General features: G+C 46.8%; 1 protein-coding gene across 9 annotated transcripts in view; it reads right to left on the reverse strand.

The window, feature by feature from the left end:
• SFSWAP (splicing factor SWAP) overlaps positions 1–25600 on the reverse strand; it is a 73346-nt gene that overhangs the window by 33516 nt on the left and 14230 nt on the right. For all 9 annotated transcript variants that reach the window (XM_084762591.1, XM_084762590.1, XM_084762588.1 and 6 more), the window contains 2 exons: positions 24208–24320; positions 22893–23028 (listed from right to left, as the gene is read on the reverse strand). In XM_084762591.1, coding sequence (XP_084618717.1) covers positions 22893–23028; positions 24208–24320 — 249 coding nt within the window. The remainder of the gene's footprint in view (positions 1–22892; positions 23029–24207; positions 24321–25600) is intronic.

Here is a 25600-nt window from a genome sequence, read left to right on the forward strand (position 1 = left end):
TGAGGTAAACACCACAGTGAGTATTAATGACCCAGAGAGGAGAAGATGGTCTTCCTGGTTCTGACTGGCATGCATGCAAGCCCGACATGCTGTTGCAGCTGTGGTGTGACTCATTTTTTATCAGGCATGCCACACACATGAAGTCCCCAGTGCCATCCCAGCTCAGTGTTACACACCAGACTCTGGTACACAGGCACAACAATAACTAAGTATTTGGTTGGGGTATGTGACTGGTGCTTTCCTATTTCTGCTCACAGACACCTAATACATCCCTTCAGAGGGCAGGGCTGGCACGGAGGGGCTCATGGTAAGAAGACAGATCTTCTCACTGGGACCTCTGTTTCCCAGAACGCAGTATTTGATCAAGAAACATGCTATTGTGGCAACAAGATGTCCAACCCAGGAACTTGGAGACCCAGGCCTACAGACACCTGATAGTACTGGACAGAATATCCCTCACAGCTTAATCAGCAGCGAAACTACAAAACCAAACTGTTTGGTGAATAGATCTGGGGCACAACAAAGTTAACTGAGGCTAGACCATTACCTGCCTCCCTCTGCCCTCTTACTCCATGCGACACTGCTCAAGACTTCAATTCATGGGCTCACTTCTGTGACCCCCAAAGGGACTCCCGAGGTGGTGGTGTACCAGTACAAAGCACCACATGTCCTGGCGCGACAAAGACTCAGAAGACTCACACTGCAGCCATGCATAGCCCCCTCCACACTGCTACTCTCAGAGTACCATGAACAGCGTCAGGGATGGGAGGAGCTAGGAAGGAAGCTGGATCTGCCCTTTCCCGTCAGGGGCACCAGAGCAATGCACAGGCCCCACCAATGGCCTGAGAGCCAGGCTTCTCAATGGCCCTGAGTCTATTAGCTCATCCTGCACACTTGAACCCTCACGCTGTTGCTTCTGCCTCTCGTATGTACAGTCTCGGCTTGTCCTGAGGCTCCCTTAGGTTTATCCCACTAACTCCCTCCATAGCTCAGGCAGAGGTGGGAGTACACACAGCTCTGGTAATTCCCTGCAATGCTTAGACTGTGGGCCTGCTATTGCCCCAAGGGCGGCACATCTCAAAAACAGTGACAAGTTATTAGAAGTTCCTGATGCACCCAGAGAATAGAGCTTAGCTGTGCTGTTCTCAAATAACCCAGTGCTGAAATATGCATAGTAACCACAGCCCAGGCCTGGCTCAGTCTCCTTGGCTACACACTTTGTAGCAGTGGAGTCTATAGCCCGAGCATCCTATAGCCTTGTCACCAGCTGACCCCTAGACACAGGTTCCCAAGCAGCTATTAGTATCAATACCATACACCAAGAACAGAAGTCCATCTGTCCTCTACACACACACACACATATGAAAATGCCTCACAAACATACTTAGAGGCTTTCTGATTTTATAATGTAAATTATAAATACACTATTTGACATTTTATAATCTTACTTTAAAGCCTTCTGGTAGAATCTTTCATAAAACTTAATTAAGTAGCTCAAGTATTATGTTTGTAATACCTTTGCAAAAACCCTAGTTTACAATAAAAGGCACCTAAAGATTTAAGGTTTCATATTTTGCAAGATGAAAAAGGTGCCAGACACCAGTCAAGTAACAATGTAAATGCACCTGCTACTGCTGGACTGTCTACTCAAACACAACTCACAACATTATGCAGAAAGCCACATACAGAATATAGCAAGCTAAATGAGGTATTATTACAAGAGAAAGAGAGGGTGTCACAGAGATGACTCAGTGGATAAGAACACATATTGCATTTTTTTTTTTCGAGACAGTGTTTTTCTGTGTAGCCTTGGCTGTCCTGGACTCACTTTGTAGATCAGGCTGTCCCCAAACTCACAGTGATCCGCCTGCCTCTGCCTCCCGAGTGCTGGGATTAAAGGCGTGCGCCACCACCGCCCGGCTGCACATACTGCTCTTGCAGAAGATCCAAATTCATTTGCTAGAACCCACACTGGCCAGCTCATAACCACCTACACCTCCAGGCCCAGGGGATCCAACTCACTCTTCTGGCCTCCATAGGCACCAAACAAATATATGCAGAAAAACACTCATGCACATAAAAGAACAGCCACAGACAACAACGTCAAACGTGGCACCTACAACAGAAGACATGGGCCATGCGAGGCAGGTGTCTGGCCCAGGGAGCTACCTGTGCTCTCTAATGCTAGGCTGCTGTCCCCAGGACATGGCTCAGGAGGCCTCTGCTCTCCTTTCCAACAGTTCTGCTTATATTTTCATCTTAATATGGGCTCTTGCTCTGTTCCCACGCTGGTCTCTAATCCTTGGGCTCAAGTGAGCACTCTTCTTCAGTTTACCAAGGCAGCAGGACTATGGGGATACACCATGATGCTTGACCAGGACTGGGTTTTTAAGTGAGTGAAAATAGGCTGTGACAATGTACCTCATGTATGTACTTCATGAGAACTACAGACCCACAGCAAATGAGCCAAGAGAGGATTCCACCAGGTGCCCAGGCCAGCTAGACAGCAACATGGAAAAGGAGCTGCTAACACGGAGGCACACTCAGAAGCATTTCTCCAGCTATGCACAAGCTTACATGTGCAACAACCCAAGGCAAGGCTAGTAGAGTCTGCCTAATGGTCTTTTACTCTTTTTTCAATTTGCTGCACTGTGGAGGATGGCCTTGAACTCCTGATCTTCCCGTCTTTATCTCCACAGTGCTGAAATTACAGGTGTGTGTCACCACTCAGTTTACACAGTGCTGGAGACTGAAGCAAGGGCTTTATGCTTGCTAGGCAGCCACTCTACCAACAGTTACACCACCAGCCCTGTCTAAGCACTGTCCAGAGCCCTTCAACTCTTGACAGCATGAGCACAGGTGTGTGCCTAGGATCCTGAGACCTTCCCACAGGTCACCAGCTGAGAGCTTCTGAGAAGCACAGAGACCCACCTTGCGGCTGTCTCTGGTGGTGCACTGTGAGGTCAGGTGCAGGGCCACACTGACTCTGCCCTGAGGCTACGTACCACTCAAGCCATGCCCTTCAACCTCCCTCCCACCTCTAGCTGCCTGACAGGCATTCCTCCGCCTTTTCTGAGGACAAAGGCTTTGCATTCTATTCCTTTGATGATTACAGAATTCCTGTCTCCAGCCCTAGGCTGCATCTGTCTAAGAACTGTTCACTCAGCACTTTTATGTGGAAAGTTCACACATGTTCTAAACCAACTGTGTTCAGAACCATTTTGGACTTTCATCTACACCCTTCTATCCTGCAGTTCTGGTCTGGGGAATGCCATGCCTCCCATCGGATTTCCCAGACCTCTTGGTAAGTTTAACCTTTATGGGTGTATGTGAGTAGTAATAACAGCCATGCAGGGCTCAGCGCTGTTTGCAGTGGCAGATGTTCCTACAGTACAGTGGGCATACAGATGGTTCCGACCAGTCAGGGATTGACCAAAGACTTAGAGAAATCTGGCATGAGCTGGGGTGGTTCTCACAGAGGCCCCAGAAGAAGAGGAAGAAGGAGCTCGTGGGAATGTCTCCCAGATAGAAGCTTCTTCCTACACTGGGCTGTGGGAACATCTGCTACTGCAAACAGCGCTGAGCCCTGCATGGCTGTTATTGCTACTCATATATATATACCTATAGAGGGTTAACTTACAAGTCAGTCACAGTAAGAGTGGCAGCAGAAATTAACCTAAGATGGAACTACTACTAAAGTAATATACATAATGGAAGTTAAGCGAACAGGATCATTCTCCAAACATCCCACTGTGCTGTGCACATCCTTCTTAGGATGAAACAGTATGTATGTGAGAGGCTGGGCGGTAGGCGGCCTAGGTAGAGGCACCAGACAACTTTAAAAGGATCATCTAAACTGGAATACAATACAACAGATGATGGCAATTCCTAAGTGACTAGTAGGAGGGTAGCATGCACAGCTGATCAGTTGGGCAAAGAGACAATTCCAATTCTCGGTGGGAAGGACTTGGACAGTGTGAGATCTTATCATGCAACTCATAACAGCACATACAAATTAAAAGTTCTAAATTGCTTGTTTCTGGAATTTTCCATTGAATATCATCAGACTGTGGATCCCACGGAAAGCAAAACTGCAGATGCAGGGCCTGCTGTCTCTTCCCTGTTTACCATCTGTTTGTTCTCTAGAATGCCGGGCCAAATGGAAAGACTGTCCAGGCATTCCTGACATAGCACTGGCACGGACACATTGTTCAGTGAATGTACCAGTTGCACAAGAGAAAACAGGGAGTCTAAGCCTAGGCCAAGGGATGGGAAGTGGTAGCCCAGAGCACTCCAAAGCTGGAGGGGAAAAAACATCTCTATCATAATTCTAGGTCCACCCCACTATCAGTGCAGAAAGGACAAATCTAGGCATTCTCAGATATTCAAGGATTGAAATAAGAAATATGCTTCCTGTGCAGTCTCTCCTGTAGCAAGTTACTGGAGGATGTGCCTCAGCTAACAAGAACCCGAAAGAGACAAACACAGGAGTTAGTACAGTTAAGTGATGGAGAAGCCACAGGAAAGCCTAGGGTAGGCTGAGTCACAGCCCCAGACTAGAGCAGCAACTAGGCAACCACTGCCAATGGCCAACATACAGGTGCCCAGACTGATGGGCCAGCCTCCTGTCCTTGGCTTCAGCAGCAGCCACCAGGGCTTGGGAAGATGGCACTATAAGAAGCCAAGGTGACTAATCTTGACTTCAGGGCCTGGAGGAATATTTCTAGCGAGGATTCCACGAGGGGAGAGGACCCTCTAGCCAAGTAGGTGGCACCTTCTTGCAGCAGACCAAACAAGGAGAGGTGATCAAAGGGAAAAGCACCACTGCCTGCTGGTGAGCGCATCCTGGAACTGCCGCCATCACCCGACTCCAGCTTCTTCAGCCTTGCCACACGGGCAGAAGACCAAGTACTCTTCCAGGCTTTCAGCTGGGACTGCAAGGACATCCAGCAGCATGTGGGCTGTGCACCTAGTTATTTCTCGGCCTCTTCAGGGGGCAGACGGCTATTCAGAGACTTCCCAGACCTATCTGTGGTCTAGCAAATCATCTTTTGTAACATACACATTGTATTCTGTCAAGAGAACCATGCCTAGTACAGACTGTGGTGCCAGAAATAGGTCCAAAACAACAACAAAGATCCCTGTAGTAAGTCAGGCCAGAAGATCCAGCAAACCTGACGGTATCTGAGGTGTCAGTGGTAGATAGGGATGCTGTTTGGAGCCTTTGGCATGTCTCTGGGATTTTGGAGTCATGCCTTATTGTTACCTATAGACCAATGATTTTCTTTGAGTCAGCTCCTGGCCTGCAACTGGGCCTTACTGGAAAGTGAGTATTTGACAACGGGATACAAAGTGACTTGAACTGTCGTCCATCATAGGCTAGGCATTACCTCCCAATCCGTAAAGTTGCACATGCAAAGCAGCGAACTCCATCAACAGGAAGTGGTATTTATGTGATTGAGCCCAAGCAAGCCCTAGAGTTCCATGAAGAAGTTACCCAAATGCCTGTAGTTCCTGCTCTTCCAACAATGCCTCCTGTGCCAAGCACTGCCTCATGAGGTGTGCTCTGTGACTGCATGACTGAGGCGGGTAAAAGTAAGGCCTTGAGTAGGGGTGCTGGTACACGCCTGTAATCCCAGCAATCGAGGAGGCAAAGGGAGGAGCACCTCTGTGAGTTCGAGGCCAGCCTAGTCTACAAAGCGAGTCCAGAACAGCCAGGGCTATACAGAGAAACCCTGCCTTAAAAAGCCAACAGAGTCAGGCCCTGTTTATTATTAATAGTCCATCCACCAGAAGTAGATAGATGGCTGTCCTATTATAGCGCCTTTTTGGGATAATCCTGAAGGACACAGTGAAGGGAAATCCTTGTGGTAGGTACAACTTTGGAGAGGACACAGAGTTGTATGTTTTAATATTTTTTATTCACTCATTTTTAAATTTATTTCTGTATACTCATGCATGCTACTGATGTGCATTGAGGTCAGAGGGCAGCCTGTGGAAGATGGTTTTCTCCTTCTACTATGTGGGTCTTGGGGACTGACCTGAGGTTATCAGGCTTGGTGGCAGGCACCTTTAACTTGATAAGCCACCTTACTGGCCATATACATTTAATTTGACAGATGTGCAATTATATACTTATAGGCCATACCCAGTGGTTTGGATGAACAGGGGACTTAGAAGGAGCATGACTGGAAAGTTGGGAGAAAGCCATTTGGGGAAGAAAAATATAAACAGATCTCTTCAAATGAAGTGTAGATACTTGTGACCTGTGTGAATGCTCTTCAAATGGTGGCAGCAGTAGAGAGAAATGTCAACCAACAAGTAAGATGGCCTATTCTATAGAGAGAAATCTACACTCTGGCCATGAACTCATGAACAAAGTGGTCACAATGACAAAAATGGAGGCATGGGATCAACAACATGGACTCCCATTCGCCAAGGCTGACCTAGCTAGTTCTGCTGCTGAGTGCCAAGGAACTCATTTCATACCCAAAGTGTGGCACTGGGCTCTTGGAACTCATTAGTTTTGCCATCGGAATGCAGCTGACTTGACAAAATGGTGGAATGGCCTTTTAAAGATAATGCTACAGGGCCAAGTAGGTAGCAGTAGCCTGAAGGGCTGGGACAGAGTCTTCTAGAAGACTGCATATGCTTGACTCAGTGTACAGAATATAGCAGTCTCTCCTCCAGCCAGGATTCACGGATCCAAGAAGCAAGTGGTAGAAATGGGAATGGTACCACACAACCTCTCCTCCTAGAGTCCCACTAGCAACCTTTTGCTTTCTGTTCCTGCAGCCTTATGCTCTGCCAGACTAGATGTCTTGGTTCTAAAGGAAGGAATGCCTCTGTTAGGAGGCACAAGAAGCATGACATGGATTCAATTAAACTGAAAGCTAGGACCTTCCCCGGCCACTCAGGCTCCTGATGTCCTTGAGTCAACAGACTAAGAAGGAGTTACAGTGTTATTAGAAATGACTGATCCAGATATCACAGAGAGCCTAGACTGCAGCAGACGAGTGAAGAGCAGAGTTTTTCTGGTTGTGACCATGCTCTGAGCAAGTGAAACTGTAACAACTCCATCCAGGATGGATGGTAAATGAGCCAGAGCCTTCAGGAGGCTGAGACAGGGAGGATGGACGTTCTCAACTTTCCTGTGTTATGAAGTGAGTTTCAGGCCGCTCCCACAGGTAAAGAGCCAGGGCTCTCTGAATATATGAACTGGGCACTAGAAAAATACAAACAGTTATGGCCACGTTACCAAACATGGAAATGAGGAATGTAACTGCTACACGTGTTTCTGTGTAACATTGTTAAAATGCTCATGGATTCACATGTATGCATTAATAGCAGATATTTGTATTTTCTTTCTTTTCCTACTCTATGACTGTAGAGCATTAAAAAAATGTCAGTACTTAAGTGTTGTCCCTTTATATATCTTATTCAAGCTTTAGGACATAGGCTGAAGGAGACATCTGTGCTGGGGAGGAGCTCCTATGTTTTCAGTTGTACACAGTACACTTACGTCATGTCAGGTGTACTGAATTATGAGTTTGTTATTGTCATCATTTGGAAGTTAAGCATGATATAAAAAGTGGCTGGGGTTCAAGTTGACAAAGAATGGATTTGTGATGCTTAATCCTGTCAACTTGACGGCAATTAACTTGACAGAATCAAGTAAGCCACATGCCTCTGGGAGTGCGTTTTCAGGAGGGATTACCTGAGAGGTGACCCATCCACAAAGTGGGCAGTACCTTCTAATGGGTAGACTAGATGTATAAAGATGTGCGAGGCAACAGTATTGTATGCCTGTCTGCTTTCATTTCTTTCTCTCTTAAAAATACTTATTTTTATATGGATGGGTGTTTTGCCTACATGTATGTCTGTGTACCAATGTGTGCCTATTGCCCTCAAAAGCCAGAAGATGTTAGATCTCTTTAGACTCGAGTTACGAGTGGCTCAAAATTGAACATGGGTCGTCTGGAAAATAAGCTAGTGCTCTTAACTGCTGAGCCCTCACTAGCCACCTCGTTTCTTGCTGGTAAGTCCATCTAACTGTACTGTTGCTACGACTGTTACCTCAGCATTTTGCTGATATCAGACTCCAGCTATGTTGGCCTTCCAATATATACTGAAGACTAACAACTTTCTGGAATCTTCCATGTCTTCAGCACCACACTGATTGCTGAAGCATCGAGCTGCATGCATTCAGCAGTCACCAAGTTCTCATTTTCTATAGCATATAGTGAGCAACTGCTGGGCCACCCAGCCACTACTGTGCAAGCCATTCTCACCAGTCCCTTTTAGAATACATGGTTACCTGCACACCTTCTACCAGCTCTGTCCCTCCAGACATGAGACAACCAAAGGGGAAACCACCAGCTTGGAGTGTTAAACTCTGGGCATGAGGAAGCCTGAGGGGAACATGCAAGCAAAGTCAGATTACTGCTGGCCACAGGGAACAATCCTAGAGCGCCTAACATCAGGAAGTGGAAGAACAGAGATGTAGCCACAGCATGGGTGGGTAGAGCCTCACCCAGCACCGGAGACCAACGCTACTAGTAGTCCTGGAACCCAGACTGGCCCTGGGGGGTGGAGCTCAAACACTTTACAGAACACGTATGCATTTGACTTTCAAAGTATGGATATGTCCTACTCTAATTAAAACAAAAACTTAGCATATACTAATTATAATCAAAGAAATGAGGAACAGCTTGCCCTATTCATCATTCTTGAGCTTACAGCAAAAAGGAAGCACATTACTGATACTTTCCACCCCAATACCGGAGATTAAACGAAGTCTTGTGTGTGCCAGACAAGCACCCTGCCACTGAGCCACATCTCCAGCCCTCTTTTTTATTTATTTGTTTTTGTGTGTGGTATGTGTGGTGCATGTATGTGAGAATGTGGTTATCAGAGGCCAGCGCAGGACACGGTACAGGTGTCATCTGCAGGTGTTTCTGCCTTATTGCTTTGAGACTGGGTCTCGCACTAGATCAGAAGTTCACCATTTTGGCTAGGCTGGGATCTGCCTGCCTCTAACCCCATGCTGGTTACCAGCATGTGCAGGCACACCTGGCTTTTATGGGTGCACTGGGGATTTAGACTCAGGTCCTCATGATTCCAGACCAAGTGCTCTTACCCACTGAGCCGTCCATCTCCCATTTCTTCCTTTATTACTCTGAATTAAGTTCTCAGTAAGTTGCCCAGGCTGGCCTGGAACTCACTCTGTAGCCCAAGTGGGCCTTGATCGTATGGTCTCATTTCTCAGCCTCCTAAATGGCTGGCATTAAGGCCTGAATGAGTCACCGGGCATGGTTCCATTTTCCCTCTCAGTTACTTCCTGCCAGCCCCTCCCCCTTGTAAAGTAAGGATCTGTGTCAGTCAGCTGAGCACTGTGGACACAGCCATACATGCAATGGATGGGGTGAGTCATCTGAACAACAGGACAGTTTTCAAATGGAGCCACGGCATCAAGACCCTTGAAGAATGAGGCTGTTGCTCCTATCAAGATGTGAAGAACTAAAGACACCGGCTATTAAACGTGCGGGGCACATGACTGCTGACACAGCACTGTGGATGAGGAATAGGCTGGCTAACACAGCTGTGCTTGGGAACTTCTACCAGGACAAATCAATCCACTCTGAAAGCAGACACAACGAAGGCGATCCTTTGAGTCAGCACCTGATGGCCTCTTAATGACTGCTTACAGACAGAGCAGCAGAGTGTGCTGGGAAGGTTTTCTGCTGCTGTCTGAGAAAGCTGGTGCGCTAATCTGGGCTGATGTTAAGACCTCAGCAGCATCTAATTCATACTCCCTAACCCACAATCCTCTGGAGTATCCTAGTCAGACTTTAGTTAGCAAGCACCACTGGCAATCTTGGCTTAATTGCTAATACTGCCCCCTCTTGGTGTTACACATCGTCCTATCTACTTTGCCCTTAGCCATTGGTTTTTACTGATTTCTGTTACACCTCTCCTCTGTCACCCCAAAGAAACTGATGCATTTCTGCATGAAGCTAACAATATAACATTTTATGTAAGTGTCACACAACAACAACAACAACAACAACAACAACAACAACAACAACAACACCAATACCAAGTGTTTTCCAAGAAACAAAACTAGCTGCTGCTGCTGCTTCTTCTTTCTTTTCTTTTTTGTTGTTGTTGTTGTTTTTTGGTTTTGAGAAAGAGTTTTTCTGTATAACTTTAGCTGTCTTGGACTCACTTTGTAGACCAGGCTAGCCTTGAACTTACAGCAATCCACATGCCTCTGCCTCCTAAGTGCTGGGATTAAAGGCCTGCGCCACCACACCTGGCTCAAAACTAGCTTCTTAACAAAACAGATCGCTACCAATGAAAGTGTATAGAGCTCCAAATAAAAACAGGGGAAATGAGAATGTAATCACACACTGCTTAGGTCAAGGAGGGTTCTATGAGACTATTACCAGTGACGTCACGGATATCTTACTGTGTGTAAGCACACTCCAAGGCAAAATCATGATGTAAAATTTCCTAACAATGCAGTCTTCAGAACATATCCCTGTGGGTAAGTGACACACGGATACTTAGATAAGCTATTTCACTATTTGGGACTGAGAGATTGGGAGTGGGCAGAATTCTGTAGAAAGACAGATTCTAGGGGGTTGGAAAGATGGCTCAGTGGATAAAGGTATCTGCTGCCAAGCCAAATGACATGCATTTGATCCCCCAAGACCCACATGGTAGAAGCAGAGACCTGAGTCCTGCACGTTATCCTTGGATTTCCATTTCCAAACCATGGCACACTGATACCCACATACATAAATACATAAGATTACAAAGTAAAAAAAAAAAAAGACACAGATTGTGTTTCTGTGTGTCTGGCAAAACTGAAGACATTATGCAGATCCTTATACAATGTGAGAAAATGAAAGCAAATGGCCATTTTCACCTTCTATACAGGGTCTTTCTGCAGTAGAGGCTGGCTGGGACCTTGCAATCCACTGTCTGTGTCTCCTGACTGCTGGGATTACAGATGAGCGTGCTAATAATATGCTCAGCTCCAAACGTCCACTTCATGGACCAGAAACTATCATCAAAGCTGCTGGCACAGGACTGTTATTTCCAGCAGCCCCGGTGTACTAGTGAGGAGAATAATACTCTTCATGGGTTACCCTCATCTATCTGGGTTCGGGGTTGGTATCCCTGTCATGAATCACTTTCAAACCACACCCTGCACCACACATCCTATGCAGAAATGGGCTAATGGATTTCACCATGGTTCGGCTGACAACTCTGGACAAAGGCTGCAATCTTAGCACTTTCTACAGAAACACTTGTCTGTCTCCCCAATATCACAGGTTTTCTTCAGAAAGCCAACTTTTTCTAAAAATCGTGTTGAAATGCTTTTTTACATTTGGTATCTGAAAATTCCTAAGTCTTTCTGAAAGCAGGGAAAGTGAGATCCCACAACAACGATGACTTGGGCGAGGCTGGCCTTGAGCTTGTGGCAATCCTCCTATCTCTGTCTCCTCAGTATGGGGATTACAGGCGCAGGCCCAAACCACAACATCCACCTTTTGGTCTCACACTCTTTTCCATCCTCTTGATGTGCTGACTCCCACACAGCCTGCCTGATACCTTGTGGAATTACTCCTTACCACTCTACAATTAGTCCGTCTAAACCATTGTGACCAAAATCCCAGACATCAAGTACGTAAGGGAGGAATGATGTTATCTTGGCTCATGTTTTCAGAATTTTTTGGTCACACTATGGTAAGTCAGAAGCAAAGAAAAGGAGTATGGAAAGAAGCCAGGGCAAACCCTATGTCCTTCAGAGGCTCCATTTTCTATTTTTCATTCCCTTTCAATAATGCTGTCATATTATGAGACATCAAGGGACAATCTAACTCCTTATTAGATCAGAGTCCTTGTGATCCACTCAACTGTGGAAACACACCACAGATATGTTCAGTGCGCACTTCATCATTCCCTGTAGTTTCTCAGAAAACACACTTCCAGGCAGCTGGCAGTTGGCTTCGTTCATGTCCTGCACCTCTGAGCACGATCAAGCTGGCAGTCTCAGGGCATATGGGTCCCAGCAACACGGTTACTCTCACTCCTTTTTATCCAGCCATGGAGCCACTTTAACAAGGAGACCATCACAAAGCATAACTCAGGCAAACCTGTAGGTGACTGCTGGGAAGGCTTGCTCTGAAGCATCACAGCCTAGCCTGCTGCCAGAAGCTGTCATTTCTTATGAATGTGTTTTGCCAGGACCAGTGTCAGGATGCTCATTACCACAGTAATCTCAGAGTCATGAGCAACTCCACATTGCCTTTTCCCTGACAATGGACTTCTGCTGCTATCTGCACACTGCAGCAGGTACCGTGAGGTGAGCAGATCTCCCTTGTCTCCACAAGGCCTTGCTTCCTTCACACTAAAGATGCACGCTCAGGGGAGACTGAAGTGGCTTGAGCATAAATGCTGGCACCAACAAGAGTCACTGTTGCTGCTGAGTCATTCCTTTACAGGACAGGAAGGTTCACATGCAGAGTAGATGCTGAAACCCTTCAAGGTCTCCAGAGCTGGAGCAGCGGAAAACAGAGCTGGGAACCCACGTTTCTCTCTTACGTGCCATCAGCTCAGTTCTCTAGATTCCCTGTTTCATCCTCTCAACTCAAATACCTGACTGCCAGGAATTCCCTAAAGAGCCCTCCTAGTCTAAAAAAGCCAGCACTTTCTATAGCAGAGGGGAAAAACAAAGTCAAGCAACCCCGAAACTCCTTAAAACGCACTGCCCAGTTTCTAAACAGAAAAATATCACTGTCCTTGTCATCCTTGCAAGTGTGTAGAGTTAATAACTGGCTCGCCACACTGTCTCTAGGACATCCCATCACAGCAGACAACTGCAAGGTCTGCTAACAGGGCACATGCACTAAGACATAGTTGAGAAAATGAATAGCATGCCACACTACCTTACCCGCCTTGCCGATGCTTCCAGACAACACAGTGTCTTAGGCAACGTCTCCACGGCTGGGGAGACGGCTGTTATGAAGGCTTATGCTATAGGCAGGAGGACCTGTATTCAAGCCCCAGAACCTATAGAATGCATAATGCACCCCCCAGAGCTAGGGAGGTGGTGACAGGAGGATGGATCCCTGGTGAGGCTGTCTAGCTTAACTGGTGAGCTCCAGGCTAATTAGCAACTCCATCTCAAAGAAGGTGAATGTGCAGGCCTTTCTAAAATCCTCTGGTCTTCATATAAATGCTCATGCATGTGCGCGTGCCCGCACATACACACAATTAAATTTGAGGCTAGCCTGGTCTATAAAGCGAGTCCAGGGCAGCCAAGGCTACTCAGAGAAACCCTGTCTTGAAAAACCAGAAGGAAAAAAAAAGAAAAAAGAAAAGAAAAAGGAAAAAAAAAAAAAAAAAGAAAGAAGCAGCGTCTTCAAGAAAATACTTGCGTTGACATTCCCAGCCTGAAAATGGAAACTACAATGACTTCTTCAGTGATGCACGAAGGTCACATCTGGGAAGGGCCGCCAGATGCAGCCTTAGCACCAAACATGCTTAAAAGTTCTTTCTTTTCTTGGGTTAGATTTTTCTCTACAAAAGCCCCTCTGAACTAAGATGTAGGCGTACACACATGTATGTGGAAAGCAGAAGTCAAAGCCAGGAATCTCCCTCCAACTGCCTCCACCTTATCGCTGGAGACGGGGCTTCTAAGGTCAGCACTATTGATTCACTTCCTGAGCACGAGAGCCTGTGTGTGCTCCAGGCTGTGGCCAGCTGCTTTACACTCCTGCCGCTATGCCTTCCTCGCTATGCAGGACTGTAGCCTGGAACGGAGAGATGAACAAATCTCCTGTATCCCAAGTTGCTCTCTGTCAGGGTACTCTCTCACAGCAACAGAAAACAAGCTAGACAGACGATGAGTGAGAAGAGAAGATCAGGACACTGTCAATCAAGCAGGGCTCAGTGTGGGCTTGCCATCTGTTTTTTCACAGGCCCCAAGTGCAAAATTGTATTCAAGTATTTAAACAACTAAGGAGGCGGCAAGCAAAATGGTTACTTTACAACATAGAAATTACATAGTTCTCAAATCCTGGTGGCTACACAGAGCTTCTGTATTGTTTCCCCTGACAATGTTTCATGTAGAACTTGTGATCCTCCTGCCTCTACCTCTTAGCTTATATAAAAATATTATTGCTGCCCAGGTATCTTGTCTGTGGCTACCGTCATATGACAATCACAGAGGTGAGCAGCCTGGAACACACCCAGGACCCTGGAAGCTGGACATCTTTACTCCTGACCTCTAAGAAGTTCTGGCCTCAGCCCTGCTGTAAGCTTAGAAAGAGGACTCAAACACAGAACCAGTGCAGCCTAAACAGGACGGACCACAGAAGACAGAATAGCCAGCTGGTGCCAGGAGAGGCAGAGCCACAGCCAGGGAAAGGATCCTCACAGGAAAAGGAGGACCAGACCAACAGTAAATGGTACCGAAAGGGTCCAACAAACAGGAATGTGAGTCTCCTACTGGCGGCACTCATGGAAATGCAGACTGACTAAGCAACTGACACTGAAGTCAGAGGCGTTCCCCAGGTGCCCAGGTGCAAGCAGCACATAGTCAGTGAGTGGGGAAGATGAAAAGAGGCTGAGTCACTATCTAGGCTGTAGGTGTGTGGGTCAGTAGATGCTGTGTTACTACATATGTTAAAAGGTAGCAAACATAGAAGAACTTAAGAGATGCACAGCACCAGACCCAGCAGACGAAAACCAACTGGTAACACCTGCACCTGTCAGCCCAGGGTTCTCTATGGTGTCGAGGGTTATGCTGGCCTCTGGTTTACAAAACTTTGAGGGACAGAAACTGTTATCTGAAAACCTTACATGCAGACCCAGATGAGGTCTTCTTTTATTTTTCACTTACACAAGAATCTGTGAGCTTCGGGGGAACCTTTGTAAGACTAGCTTATGAGACTAAAAAACGCCCACGACATGAATCAAATATGGAACTCAACTGGAGATCTTGTGGAGGGGAAAGCCCACCTAGTCAGCCACAGAACTAAGGCTAAGCAAGCAGGAAGTAGTTGCAGACGGAACACCCACACTGCTCATAAAAGTTCACAACATGAAGCTAGTACTCCTAACAAAAACAGGGAGTCAGAGAAGAGTAAAGGGAAAGTGAACAGGGCTTCAGTACAAGCTAGGCCAGCACATCACCACTGAGCTAAAACCCTGGGAAGAAAGTGACATCACCGGAACTCATGCCCTCTAAGACGAAGACATGTGACTTCCTCCTGTCCTGGACGGTCTTGAGGCTGACCCTAGAGTGACATCCCCCAACCTCCAGATCTCTACTGTGAACTAGACAGCTCTTTCAGGGCTGGCTTCTGGAGTGGTGAGCAGCTGCACCTACAGTTCAGCACTGTGTTTACATCACAGGGTCTGCTGCTGAGCTCAAGTCAAATCCTTCCACCATAACCCATGTTGCTTAGGTTTTGTTGTACAGCCTTAGCTTGTCCATTTCCTCTGTGGCAAAGTAGTTACGTGGGCTTAAGCCTCCTCGAGGATGCTCACAAATGCCAAGAACTGCAGTGCCCTTCTTGCTTCTTCCTACCTCCCTTGACTAACAATTACACTATCTACAAAATAAAATGCCCCAGTCAGCAGCAACCCAACTGTTCAACACTGGACCAGTGAGATGGCTAAGTGGGTAGAGAGGCTCGCTGCCAAGCCTGACAACTGGATTTGATTCCTGGGACCTGCACGGTAGCGGTCAGAATGGACTGCTGCAGGTTATCTTCTGAACTCCCTACATGTATTGGGTTGCACATGTGAACACACACATCAACTTTAAAAAATATAGTAACAATGTAAACTAGGAGAGTGGCAGGGAAATGGCCTAGAGGAGGAATAGCTTCTGCACAGGTCTCACAACTCAGCTTGATGCTAAGAGCCCATGAGAAGGTGGAAGGGAAGAACTGACTCCACAAAGCTGTGCTCTGACTGTCACCAGACCACTGTGGCACATGTGTGCCCACGATCACAGCAATCATTGTCCACGTGCAGAAAACTTAATCACAAGGAATACTTTAACTTTAGTTGTTTAGAGAACATTACAGAAAGCACTGTTGGCTCTGACAATGGACAATAGTTCAGCACTCCACCTCTGCTTCCTTCTCCCAGGTCTTAGTGACACTGTGCACCTTTAGACACCTACAGACGCAGACTCCCCACCCCCGATGCTGGTTTTCTTCTACAACATCTCTACCTCCCCAGAAGCCACACACTATGCCCCGCCCTGCCCTGCCCTGTCCCCACAGTGCAGGCAGCTCTCTCTACTCAAGCTCCAGTGCTCAGGAGCAAAACACCCATGCAGCTCCAGCTATGCTGTGGGAAAGCGCCCTCAGGCTTTGGATGCTAAAATCCTGCTTCTAATGGGTGTCTGTGCAGACTAATGGGGATATGCTTTGAATGTGCATTTTAGATTCTTATATTTAATGCCATTCATATTGCCTGCTCACATCCATGATCCCACTGATAAAACCACTGTCTGTCAGTTTCTCTTTGCCTCAGTGACATCTGATTTTTCATTCAGGCCCTTTTGTTAAGATGCCCATAACTGTATGTATGTAACTTTGCCCTGATGCACTGTGGAGCCTCCCTAGGTAAGCCCTGAAGCAAAGGCTGGGCAGCAGCCAAGCTGACCCTTTGAAATGAAGCATGCTCTTTTTTACCTCACTTACTTGTACTGGATTCTCAAGAGACTCTCACTTATTTCCTATCTAACTGTTTCCCCGATAGTTTCATTAAAAACAAAAACAAAACCATTCACAGGTGTAATAGAGTGTTGACTACTGGCTTCAAGTAACTGGCTTTTCCTCCTGCCCATGTGTCTTTCCTTATGAGAGCCTCCCCGGTCTGGTCCTCAACTCAGAAGTCAGCTGTTGGACATCCACACGGCTCTAGCTGGCTCTGTTCTCCGGACACTGCTCTTGACTCCTGGCTGTGCCTGCCTTCAGGCTCTTCTCTGCGCTTTCCCCTGCAGAGCCAGCCAGTGCCGGCCTCGCTGTGCTAAGGCTGTAGGAGCTCCTTGGGGAGCAGTGGTTCCACCTGACCCAGGCAGCCCGGGCCATGACACACCAGGTAGAGTAGGCTCCTCTTTGGAAGGTTGAAATTTTGCTTTTTACCAGATTTTCTCTTAAACAATTTCTTTTCAGTTAAACTTACTGTAATTATGTATTTGGCTAAATTTTATGCCAACACACAATCTGAATAAGAAGAGAATTGCTGTTTCTGTGACTATAAAGTGAATGCTTTGGAAAAATTGGATAAAAAGCCAAATGCTTTAAAAAGCAACTGTGCAATTATGGGAGGAAAGAACCTGTTGAAGCCTCAAAATAACAAAATAAGAGCCTACACTGCAGTGCCACAGCACTTGGCACCTGCTTCCCAGGCCGGGAACCCTGACAGGGATGGAGGTGGGGTGAGGAAGGGGCCATGCTTTGCTGAGGCCCAGAGCTGAAAGGGTAGAGAAGAGCACACATCAACTCTTCAAAACAAAAGCCTGTGGGCCAGAGAGACAGTGACACGGCGCTCTCGCTCACTCGCTCGCTCACTCTGCCAGCCTGACTTCCAGAGTCTGATCCCAGAATCCGAGGGTAGAACCAACTCCATGCAGCTGTTCTCTCATTGCCACAGGTGTGCTGTGTCATATGCATGTGGTGCACTCGGGGATGGCCAGCCTGGTGACAGTGAGACCTGCTTCTGAGGGCTGGTTTCAGATCCACAACTACCATCGTCAGACCTGTTTTCACTACACAGTTAACACCTCAACTATTTCATGGGCTTCCAACAGCAAAATCACAGTTCATTACCTGTTAGGACATGTGCCCCTGTATTAGACTTCTTTTCAAACTTCTCACATTCTGCCTTACTGTTGTTTACATAACCAGGGGAAATTTTTACTAGGAAAAAAGAAGAAAGCAAGCAAGCAAGCACTCCCCTCCACAAACCACCCTAGGTCTCACTTGACCACTGCAATATGAAATCTTAAAATACTATCTTCAATGTCTCACTCAGATTATAAAAAATTAACATTCTGTATGTTCAAATGGGAAAACCAAGGCCTGCAGAATTAACGCAACTCGTGCAGACAGGGTCTCACTATGCAGCAGCCCTGGCTGGCCTGGAACTATGTAGACCAGGCAGGCCTTGAACTCAAAAAAACCCACCTGCCTCTGTCTCCCAGGTGCTGGGATTAAAGGTGTATGCCATTAGGCTTATGGTTTAAGATTTGCTTTTATTTATGTGTATATATGCATGTGTTTCTATGTGTGTTTGTGACTGTAAAGGTCAGAAGAGGGTGCCAGATCCCTTGGATTGGAGTTATAAGCTCCTGTAAGCCTCCTGACATGGGTGCTAGGAATTACTCTGCAAGAGCAATATGCACTCTTATCTGCAGACCCATCTCTCCATCCCTCTTCTTAACCTTTTAAAAGTTACTCACTAATAACCACTTCTGAGAGTCTTATGCATCCCTAGAGTAAAGCAAGAGGGCACATGAGGTTAGGCATGACCTTTATCCACAGGGGATCCACATGCACAGACACATGGTTGTTTAACATACCAGTACAGCAAACACAAAGTGTGCCAGCTTGGTAAGCAGGGCACATATGGACCTGGACAGGCATCACATACACACACACACACCTTCCCCGAACACAGCAGCCCTGCACCTCTTTCGTATCAATTAACATTCCTCTGTGTTGGCCTCTCCATCAGCCAGACAAATACACTCTTCTCTTCACAAGCACCAAGGGTGTAACCTTCCAAGCCATGGGGCAAAACAGTAATTCATTACCGAGCTATTACTTATTCTTTGAACCAAGGGCAATGCAAACTGGGCATACTCGCTCTGCACTGAGTCCTGACATCACTGCCAAAGCCCCAGAGGCCCAGGCACTCCCTGCTCCTGTTCTGTCGGCTAAGTGGTAAGGCTGGGTGGACACTTGCTGAGGACAGAAGTTAACGAATGATGGTGATCAGTCACACAAATGCACAAGCCTCCCTCCAAGTGTCATTCCACCCCTCTCTGCAACTCTGTGAAAGGACCTCCAAAGAATCTGCTGGATTTGGCCTTGATACAAACCAGGATAAGTCCTAAGCAATGTCTGTAGACACTATTCTGAACATTACAATCAATTACGAAGCTTTGAAGGTTTAAGAGTAAAATGCACTTGAGAGACGTAGAACATAAGGGCTGCTAAGGGGCTCAGAGGGTAACATGCTTGCTGTAAAGAGCGATAACCTTAGCTCTGTCCCCAGAACCCACATAAAAGTAGAAGGGAACTGATTCCACACGCATGTGACATGTGCATCACTCCATCTCTCTCTCTCTCTCTCTCTCTCTCTCTCTCTCTCTCTCTCTCTCTCTCTCTCTCTCACACACACACACACACACACACACACACACACACACACAGAATAGATAAAAGAAAACTATGTTGAAAATAAGAAAAGTATAGCAGGGAAAAAGGCTGAGACGTTCTGCCCAGGGCCCCAGCAATCTTCACTGTTAACACTTAAGCAATCTATCTAATCAGTGCATGTGGCTGAATTTACCACAAAGGAACTTAAACCTGCAACAGCTGTGATTGCTTCCCCTCTCCTCGCTGCACTTAAGTGCTGTACTAATGGTTGGCAACAAACCAAGTGCCACCTAACTAAGCAGAGCCAGGGCTGCTGCAAATGACCAGCAATGGGCCGGAGAAACTCCAAAAATTTTGGACATTTCACAGCAGGAGGTGACAAAGCCTTTGCCAGAGATCTGGACGCAAGCAACTTCACAGGGCTGTAAGACAGGAGCAACACGCTGAAGCAGACAGATACCCACAGAGAAACAGAGCAACGGGAAGCAAGAGTTCCAGGCAGGTACTTAACAGAGCTGGAGCCGTGAAGAGACCAAGGCTGTTCCTCTCTGCAGCAGCCCCACAGCCAAGGATGCTGGGAGTTTTTTGAGGATTTATGAGCAGTTTCATTAAGACTTAGATCCTAAGCTCCAGCCACTAGCCTGGCTCTGCTCTAAAACTCCATGGACTCCACCTGTGGTACCCCAGGATTTTCTGGCTCCTGGGCAGAGGGCTGTGGCCCTTACAGCTGATATAGGAGCATATCTGAAACTTGCCAAGCCCGAACAGAGTTCCTACAAACTCCAGATATCTAAACCTCCTACTCTTCCTTATGTCTAGGACATTTCATCAAAAAGGACCTCGTTGTCCTTTTTGGTCAAGGGCAGTGGCATAAGACTAGCCCTCAAGTGGAACAAAGTAAGCCTGGAACTCCTCAGAGCCATCAGAAGGACTGTGGGGTCTGGTCCTGAGTCTATGTGGACCTTGGCTTTCCTACATGCTGAAGTTTGCCTTAGGTCTTTTCCCACTAGACTGGGGATGATGAGTCACAAAGTGGGTACAATGAGTCAGCTTGCCTGGCTCACAGGGTCTGGGCACAATGTACCACAGCTAACCTCTGTGTGACTGTTCACCCTTTAATGACAGAATTAGTTTCCCACCCCCGATTTCTACTGCTCTCCTTTATGGCTATAAAAGGATACAGAAACAACGCACTTGATTTAAGCAAATCTCAGATAGTCTTGAGAATGCCAGGATGGATGGCTCCGTGAGTAAAGTGCTTGCTATAGAAACACAAAGACCTGACTTCGGATTCCTAGTACTCATGCTAAAACCTGGATGCTAGTCGGGCGTGGTGGTGCACACCTTTAATCCCAGTACTCGGGAGGCAGAGGCAGGAGGATCTCTGTAAGTTCGAGACCAGCCTGGTCTACAAAGCAAGTCCAGGACAGCAAAGATTACACAGAGAAACCCTGTCTCGAAAAACAAAAAAACAAAACAAAATAAAAAAACCCAAAACAAACAAACAAAAAAACAAAGCTGGATGCTGTGATTTGTGCCTGGGATGTAAATACAGGAGGAAGATCCCTGGGGCTCACTGGCCAACTAGTCTAGTTAAATCAGTGAGCAGTCCTGTCTCAAAAAAGTAAGATAGAGAGTAATCCGATCTAGGAAGGAACCCAGCATCTGCACCTGTATACACCCCCGCCTTCCTAAGTCTCTGTATACAAAAAATATAGCAGAGAGCAATTGCGGATGCTCAATATTGGCCTCCATGTACACTTGTGAACAAGAGTACACATGCCTGAGCATAGATGCACACGTGCATACATATACACTTTAAAAAACAGAAAAGCAGGAAACAGATGTGCATGAGGTGGGGCTGGGTGCCAGCACACCAGTCCTTCTCTGGAGTACAACCAGACTGTTTGGCAGAGCCTCCTATTGCCACTGATTAGGTCATTCCTGAGCTTTCCCCAGGGCTACCTAGGGCATGGAAAACAGGCAGGTATGCACATGGATCTCTTCCAAGTGTGTACATGAGCCAGCAGCAATCTCAAGGATGGCTGGCTGCCTTAGGATGTGACAGCAGGACATGGAACAGGCAGCCTTACAACATCATCCCTTTGATCATTTAAAGAAATGAGCTAAGTCCCAGCCCAGGTTTTCTAGAGAAGTACTCACAAAGTTCACTCAAAAACTGATAATTTTTTCCCCTTTTTTTAAAGATAAAGTCTCACTGTGGTAGCCCAGGCTCACCATGAACTCAAGAGATCTACCTGCCTCTGCCTCGCAAATGCTTAGTTAAAGGCCTGTGCCATGACATCCAGCATGTAACTGATTTTCCAGTCTTGTCACTTTACTACATCAGAATGCTACATCTGTGTGGACCAGTGTGGAGATGAAGGGCAGAGGAGCTAGCACATATAAAGACTGCTTATCCCTGATGAATGGCAGCTCCTCTTTAGTGAAGCCCTACCCCACAGGCACCTCTCTCCATGTGAGGAAGTTGGTCTGCAACAGGGCAGCCACAGCACAGGCTGATCCTTATTTGCTCAAGGTTCCTCTTTTACACAAGCCTCACACGATGCTGAGCCTCAGAAAGCAATGAGACCTACCACTGGACCTAGGACAGATCTATGATCACTCTCCAGGAAGCTCCCCTTCAGTGCTTAGAAATGTAAAAAAGAAACAAAATCCCCTGCGCATTACAGCCAGTTCTTAGGTCCCACACCCACTATTCAAGCAGCTCTGATTCAAAATTCAAATTAAAATAAAACAAAACAAAAAAAGAGCAAAAGATGCACCTGTACTGAACGGCACTGATTTGTCCTCGTCACGACACCTTCAACAGTACAGCCTAACAACTATTCACACAGCACTCACAGTGTAGTACACGTTCTCCAGGTAGGATTCTAGAGTCTGTGAGAGAAACCATGGCTTTTCCTATCTGTTAGGGGTGTCCCTGAAACCAACCCCTGTAGAAAGAGGGACTGTACATGAAAAGACATGGCAGGCAACCTCACATTTTATCACCCCTGCTTGCTGTTCTCAACAAAATGGTGTCTCCTAACCTGCGCCAATACCAGGGCATTCTCACAGTATCAAACAACACTGTAGAACCGACAAGGCCGTGCTGTCCACCTAGTCTCTGCTCTTGCCATTCTTAACAGGTCTGCCCTTTGTATAGCACAGCAAAGTTCTGAACTATAGGCGCCACTTCCCAGCCTCCACTCATGGTCTAGCCAATCATAAGTTAGAGGAGCCAGTGCGGCTCTGGGAAGCGGAGTTGGCTGGTGCTTACTTCTCTGCCCTTGCCTGCCTCTCCCTTTCAGGAATGCAGAGCCATGGGCTAGGAATACATGTCCTCCAGGTACCCCTCCTGGGCCACAGGGAAGTTCTAGAGGGAAAGCTCCACAGCACTGAGATGAGCACGGGGAGCAGGGCGGCGGCTGCAAGCTGGCTATACAACAGCACACTCTGGGTACTCACAGTCGGCCGTGTACTCCACCTGGGAGGGCTGTGCGGGCGTGCCATCTGCAGTGGGTGGGGCTGGAGCTGAGCTGTCAGCCTGTGCTTTACGGACAAGGGCTGCTAGAGGGTGATCCGGGTCCACCACCTTCAAGGGCTAAGGACAGAGAAGACATGTGGCCTTAGCATTTTCTAAGTTCTGAGCCATGTAAAACTTTGCTCCTGAAAAAGACTCGACCTCACAGTACTGTGGGTAAGCCTTAAGAAAACCTCAGCACACATTCAGACTACAGAGGCAGTCACTTCTATCAGACCCATAACAAAGAAAAAGGAGATGTGGGAGGGCATGGAGGCAGAAGTGCATGCATGTGTCCAGTGTCAGAACCACACCTGGGCACAAGAGCACTCCCACGAGCGCACTTATCCTGAAGCTGCTTGCTCCTTGCTGGCCTCCTGGCTCCAGTATAGCTCCTGTAACTCTACTCCTTGAGCCTCTGAAAACCACCCTCCTCCATCCCTCCCCTCAATATGTCACCATCCTTGAGAGCACACGCTCCCAAACACAACCTTCTTGGCAAGAGCAGCCGTTCTTTAAGCTGGAGAGACACACAGAGGTCCTGCCCTCTTGGGGCCAAGTGCTCCAGCTAGCTGTGAGTACCAGAGCAACTGAGTAGGCCTCATCTCCATAACAACTTCTAAGAAAGGGTGGAGGGAGCAGCAAGACCAGACAGCTACTCACCAAAGTGTGGGTGACAAACTCATACAAAACTTGACACTCTAGCCTTCCTTGGTGGGACCTGATTTCTCATTGACAGCTCTTACCCTCCCACTAATCAAGAGCCATCAACTATAGTCTGTGCCTGTAAGAGCCATGCTTCACCCTCACAGACTCTGTCTTCTACATCACAAATGGCAGGGTGAGAGTGTGAACGCACTGATGGTCTCATAAAGACGGGAGGAGGGCCAGAGGTGAAAGCATGTAATTAGGAACTGCCTATGAAGAGAACCAGGGCTTCAGGAAGCAGACATTTAAAAACCTAAAAAATCCACTCCTAAATTTCAATCTATACATCAACACAGCTTCCAAGTCTTCATCAACACTATTTATATAATGAAACAGCAATCAATTGCTTGTACAACCCATAATGTAGGCATGAGAGAAAACAAATGCTTTGTCACTACATGGAACAGACAAATGCAGACATTTCAATGGTAAAAAAAAAAAAAAAAAAGACACAGCTGTAGCACAGGAAGTGGCATGCTTCGTGTTCCCAAACGTAAATGAGGAGCAGTTTGGTGACCCTGTAAACATAAAGCCTAGTGAGGAGATAAAGACCTTCATCAGCTCTTCCAGTCGGCTGCTCTTCTTGGAAGCAAAGAGAGACGGGTGCAGGTAACTCCCATCCTCCTCCTCATCTTCATCTTCATTGTCAGAGGTTGTCCCCAACTCTGGAATTGAATTCAAGATGTTGGCTATCAGGTTTGATTACATACTTGTAATCCCAGCACTTGAGAGGCAGAGGCAGGAGGACAACTGCAAGTCAAGCCAGCCTGAGACTTTACCACCACCCCCACACCGAATATTTTTGGTTTTGTTTAACTGTTAACATGTCTGTAAGTATGTGTATCAAGATCATACTTAAAGAGATTCTGCTTTGTGGCAGGTTCTGGTAATTAATCCTGGCACTTGGGAAGTAGAAACAAAAGGACCAGAGTTCAAGAACAGCCTAGGGTACAGGAGACACAGTTTCAAAGACCAAAATAAACATGGGGCTAGAGAGCGGGCTCAGCAGCTCAGAGTATTTATTGTTCTTTCAGAGGACCTACATGAGGCAGCCCACAACTGCCTGTAACTCTAGCTCCAGGCACTCCAAACCCTGGCCTCCACAGGTACCCACACGGATGAGGCACAGACTCAAAAAGACACAATCACATACGTGTGTATATACTGGGTCTTGGAAACAGTTTCTCTGTGTGGCCTTGTCTGGCCTCAAACTCAGTGATCCTCTTGCCTCCACCTCCCAAGTGCTAGTATTAAACGTGTGTACCACAATCACTCAGCCATATAAAAAATAAATCTCAAGCAAGCAAAGAGGCAAATCTTAAATTAAAAAAGACAGACAGTTTGACTAACTTTAGGAGCTAGTGAGCTTGATCCCCAGAATCCACATGGTAAAAGCAGAGAACTGACTGTTGCAGTGGGGGACGTTCTCTGACCCCCACATGTATGCCACAGTATGAACAGGCCCATACAGAGACAACAAATAAGTATACATTAAAGAAAAGCGGCATAGGCTGGGTGCGGCGGCACATGCTTTAAAGGAGCCAGAGACAGGTGGGCCTGAGTTTGAGATAGTGGGGTCTATATAATAAGGGGAGGGGAAAGGAAGAGATTGAATACAACAAATGAGTTGTGGAAAAACTCAAAAGCAGACAAAGGCAGGGACCTACATAGTGTTTTTCTTGGGTATCTGTACACAAAGCCCATGGGGTAATGTTCCTCATGGTTATACAAGTTGTTCAGAAATAAACCAGACAGAAGGGAGTGCCCCTCTTCCACCTCCCAGACTCCCTTTGGCATTTACTGAAATGCTATAATGGGATTTTTTTATTTCAAAAGGGGCAAAAACCTTGACTCATGAAAGCAAAACAGTACCAACAGGAAACATACGAAACCCCACAAAACCCCCAAATTACCACAAAGATGGAATAGAACGATGTACAGTTAA

Source organism: Acomys minous (genome assembly GCF_964271855.1).
Source record: "Acomys minous genome assembly, chromosome: 16".
Classification (NCBI taxonomy): Eukaryota; Metazoa; Chordata; class Mammalia; order Rodentia; family Muridae; genus Acomys; species Acomys minous.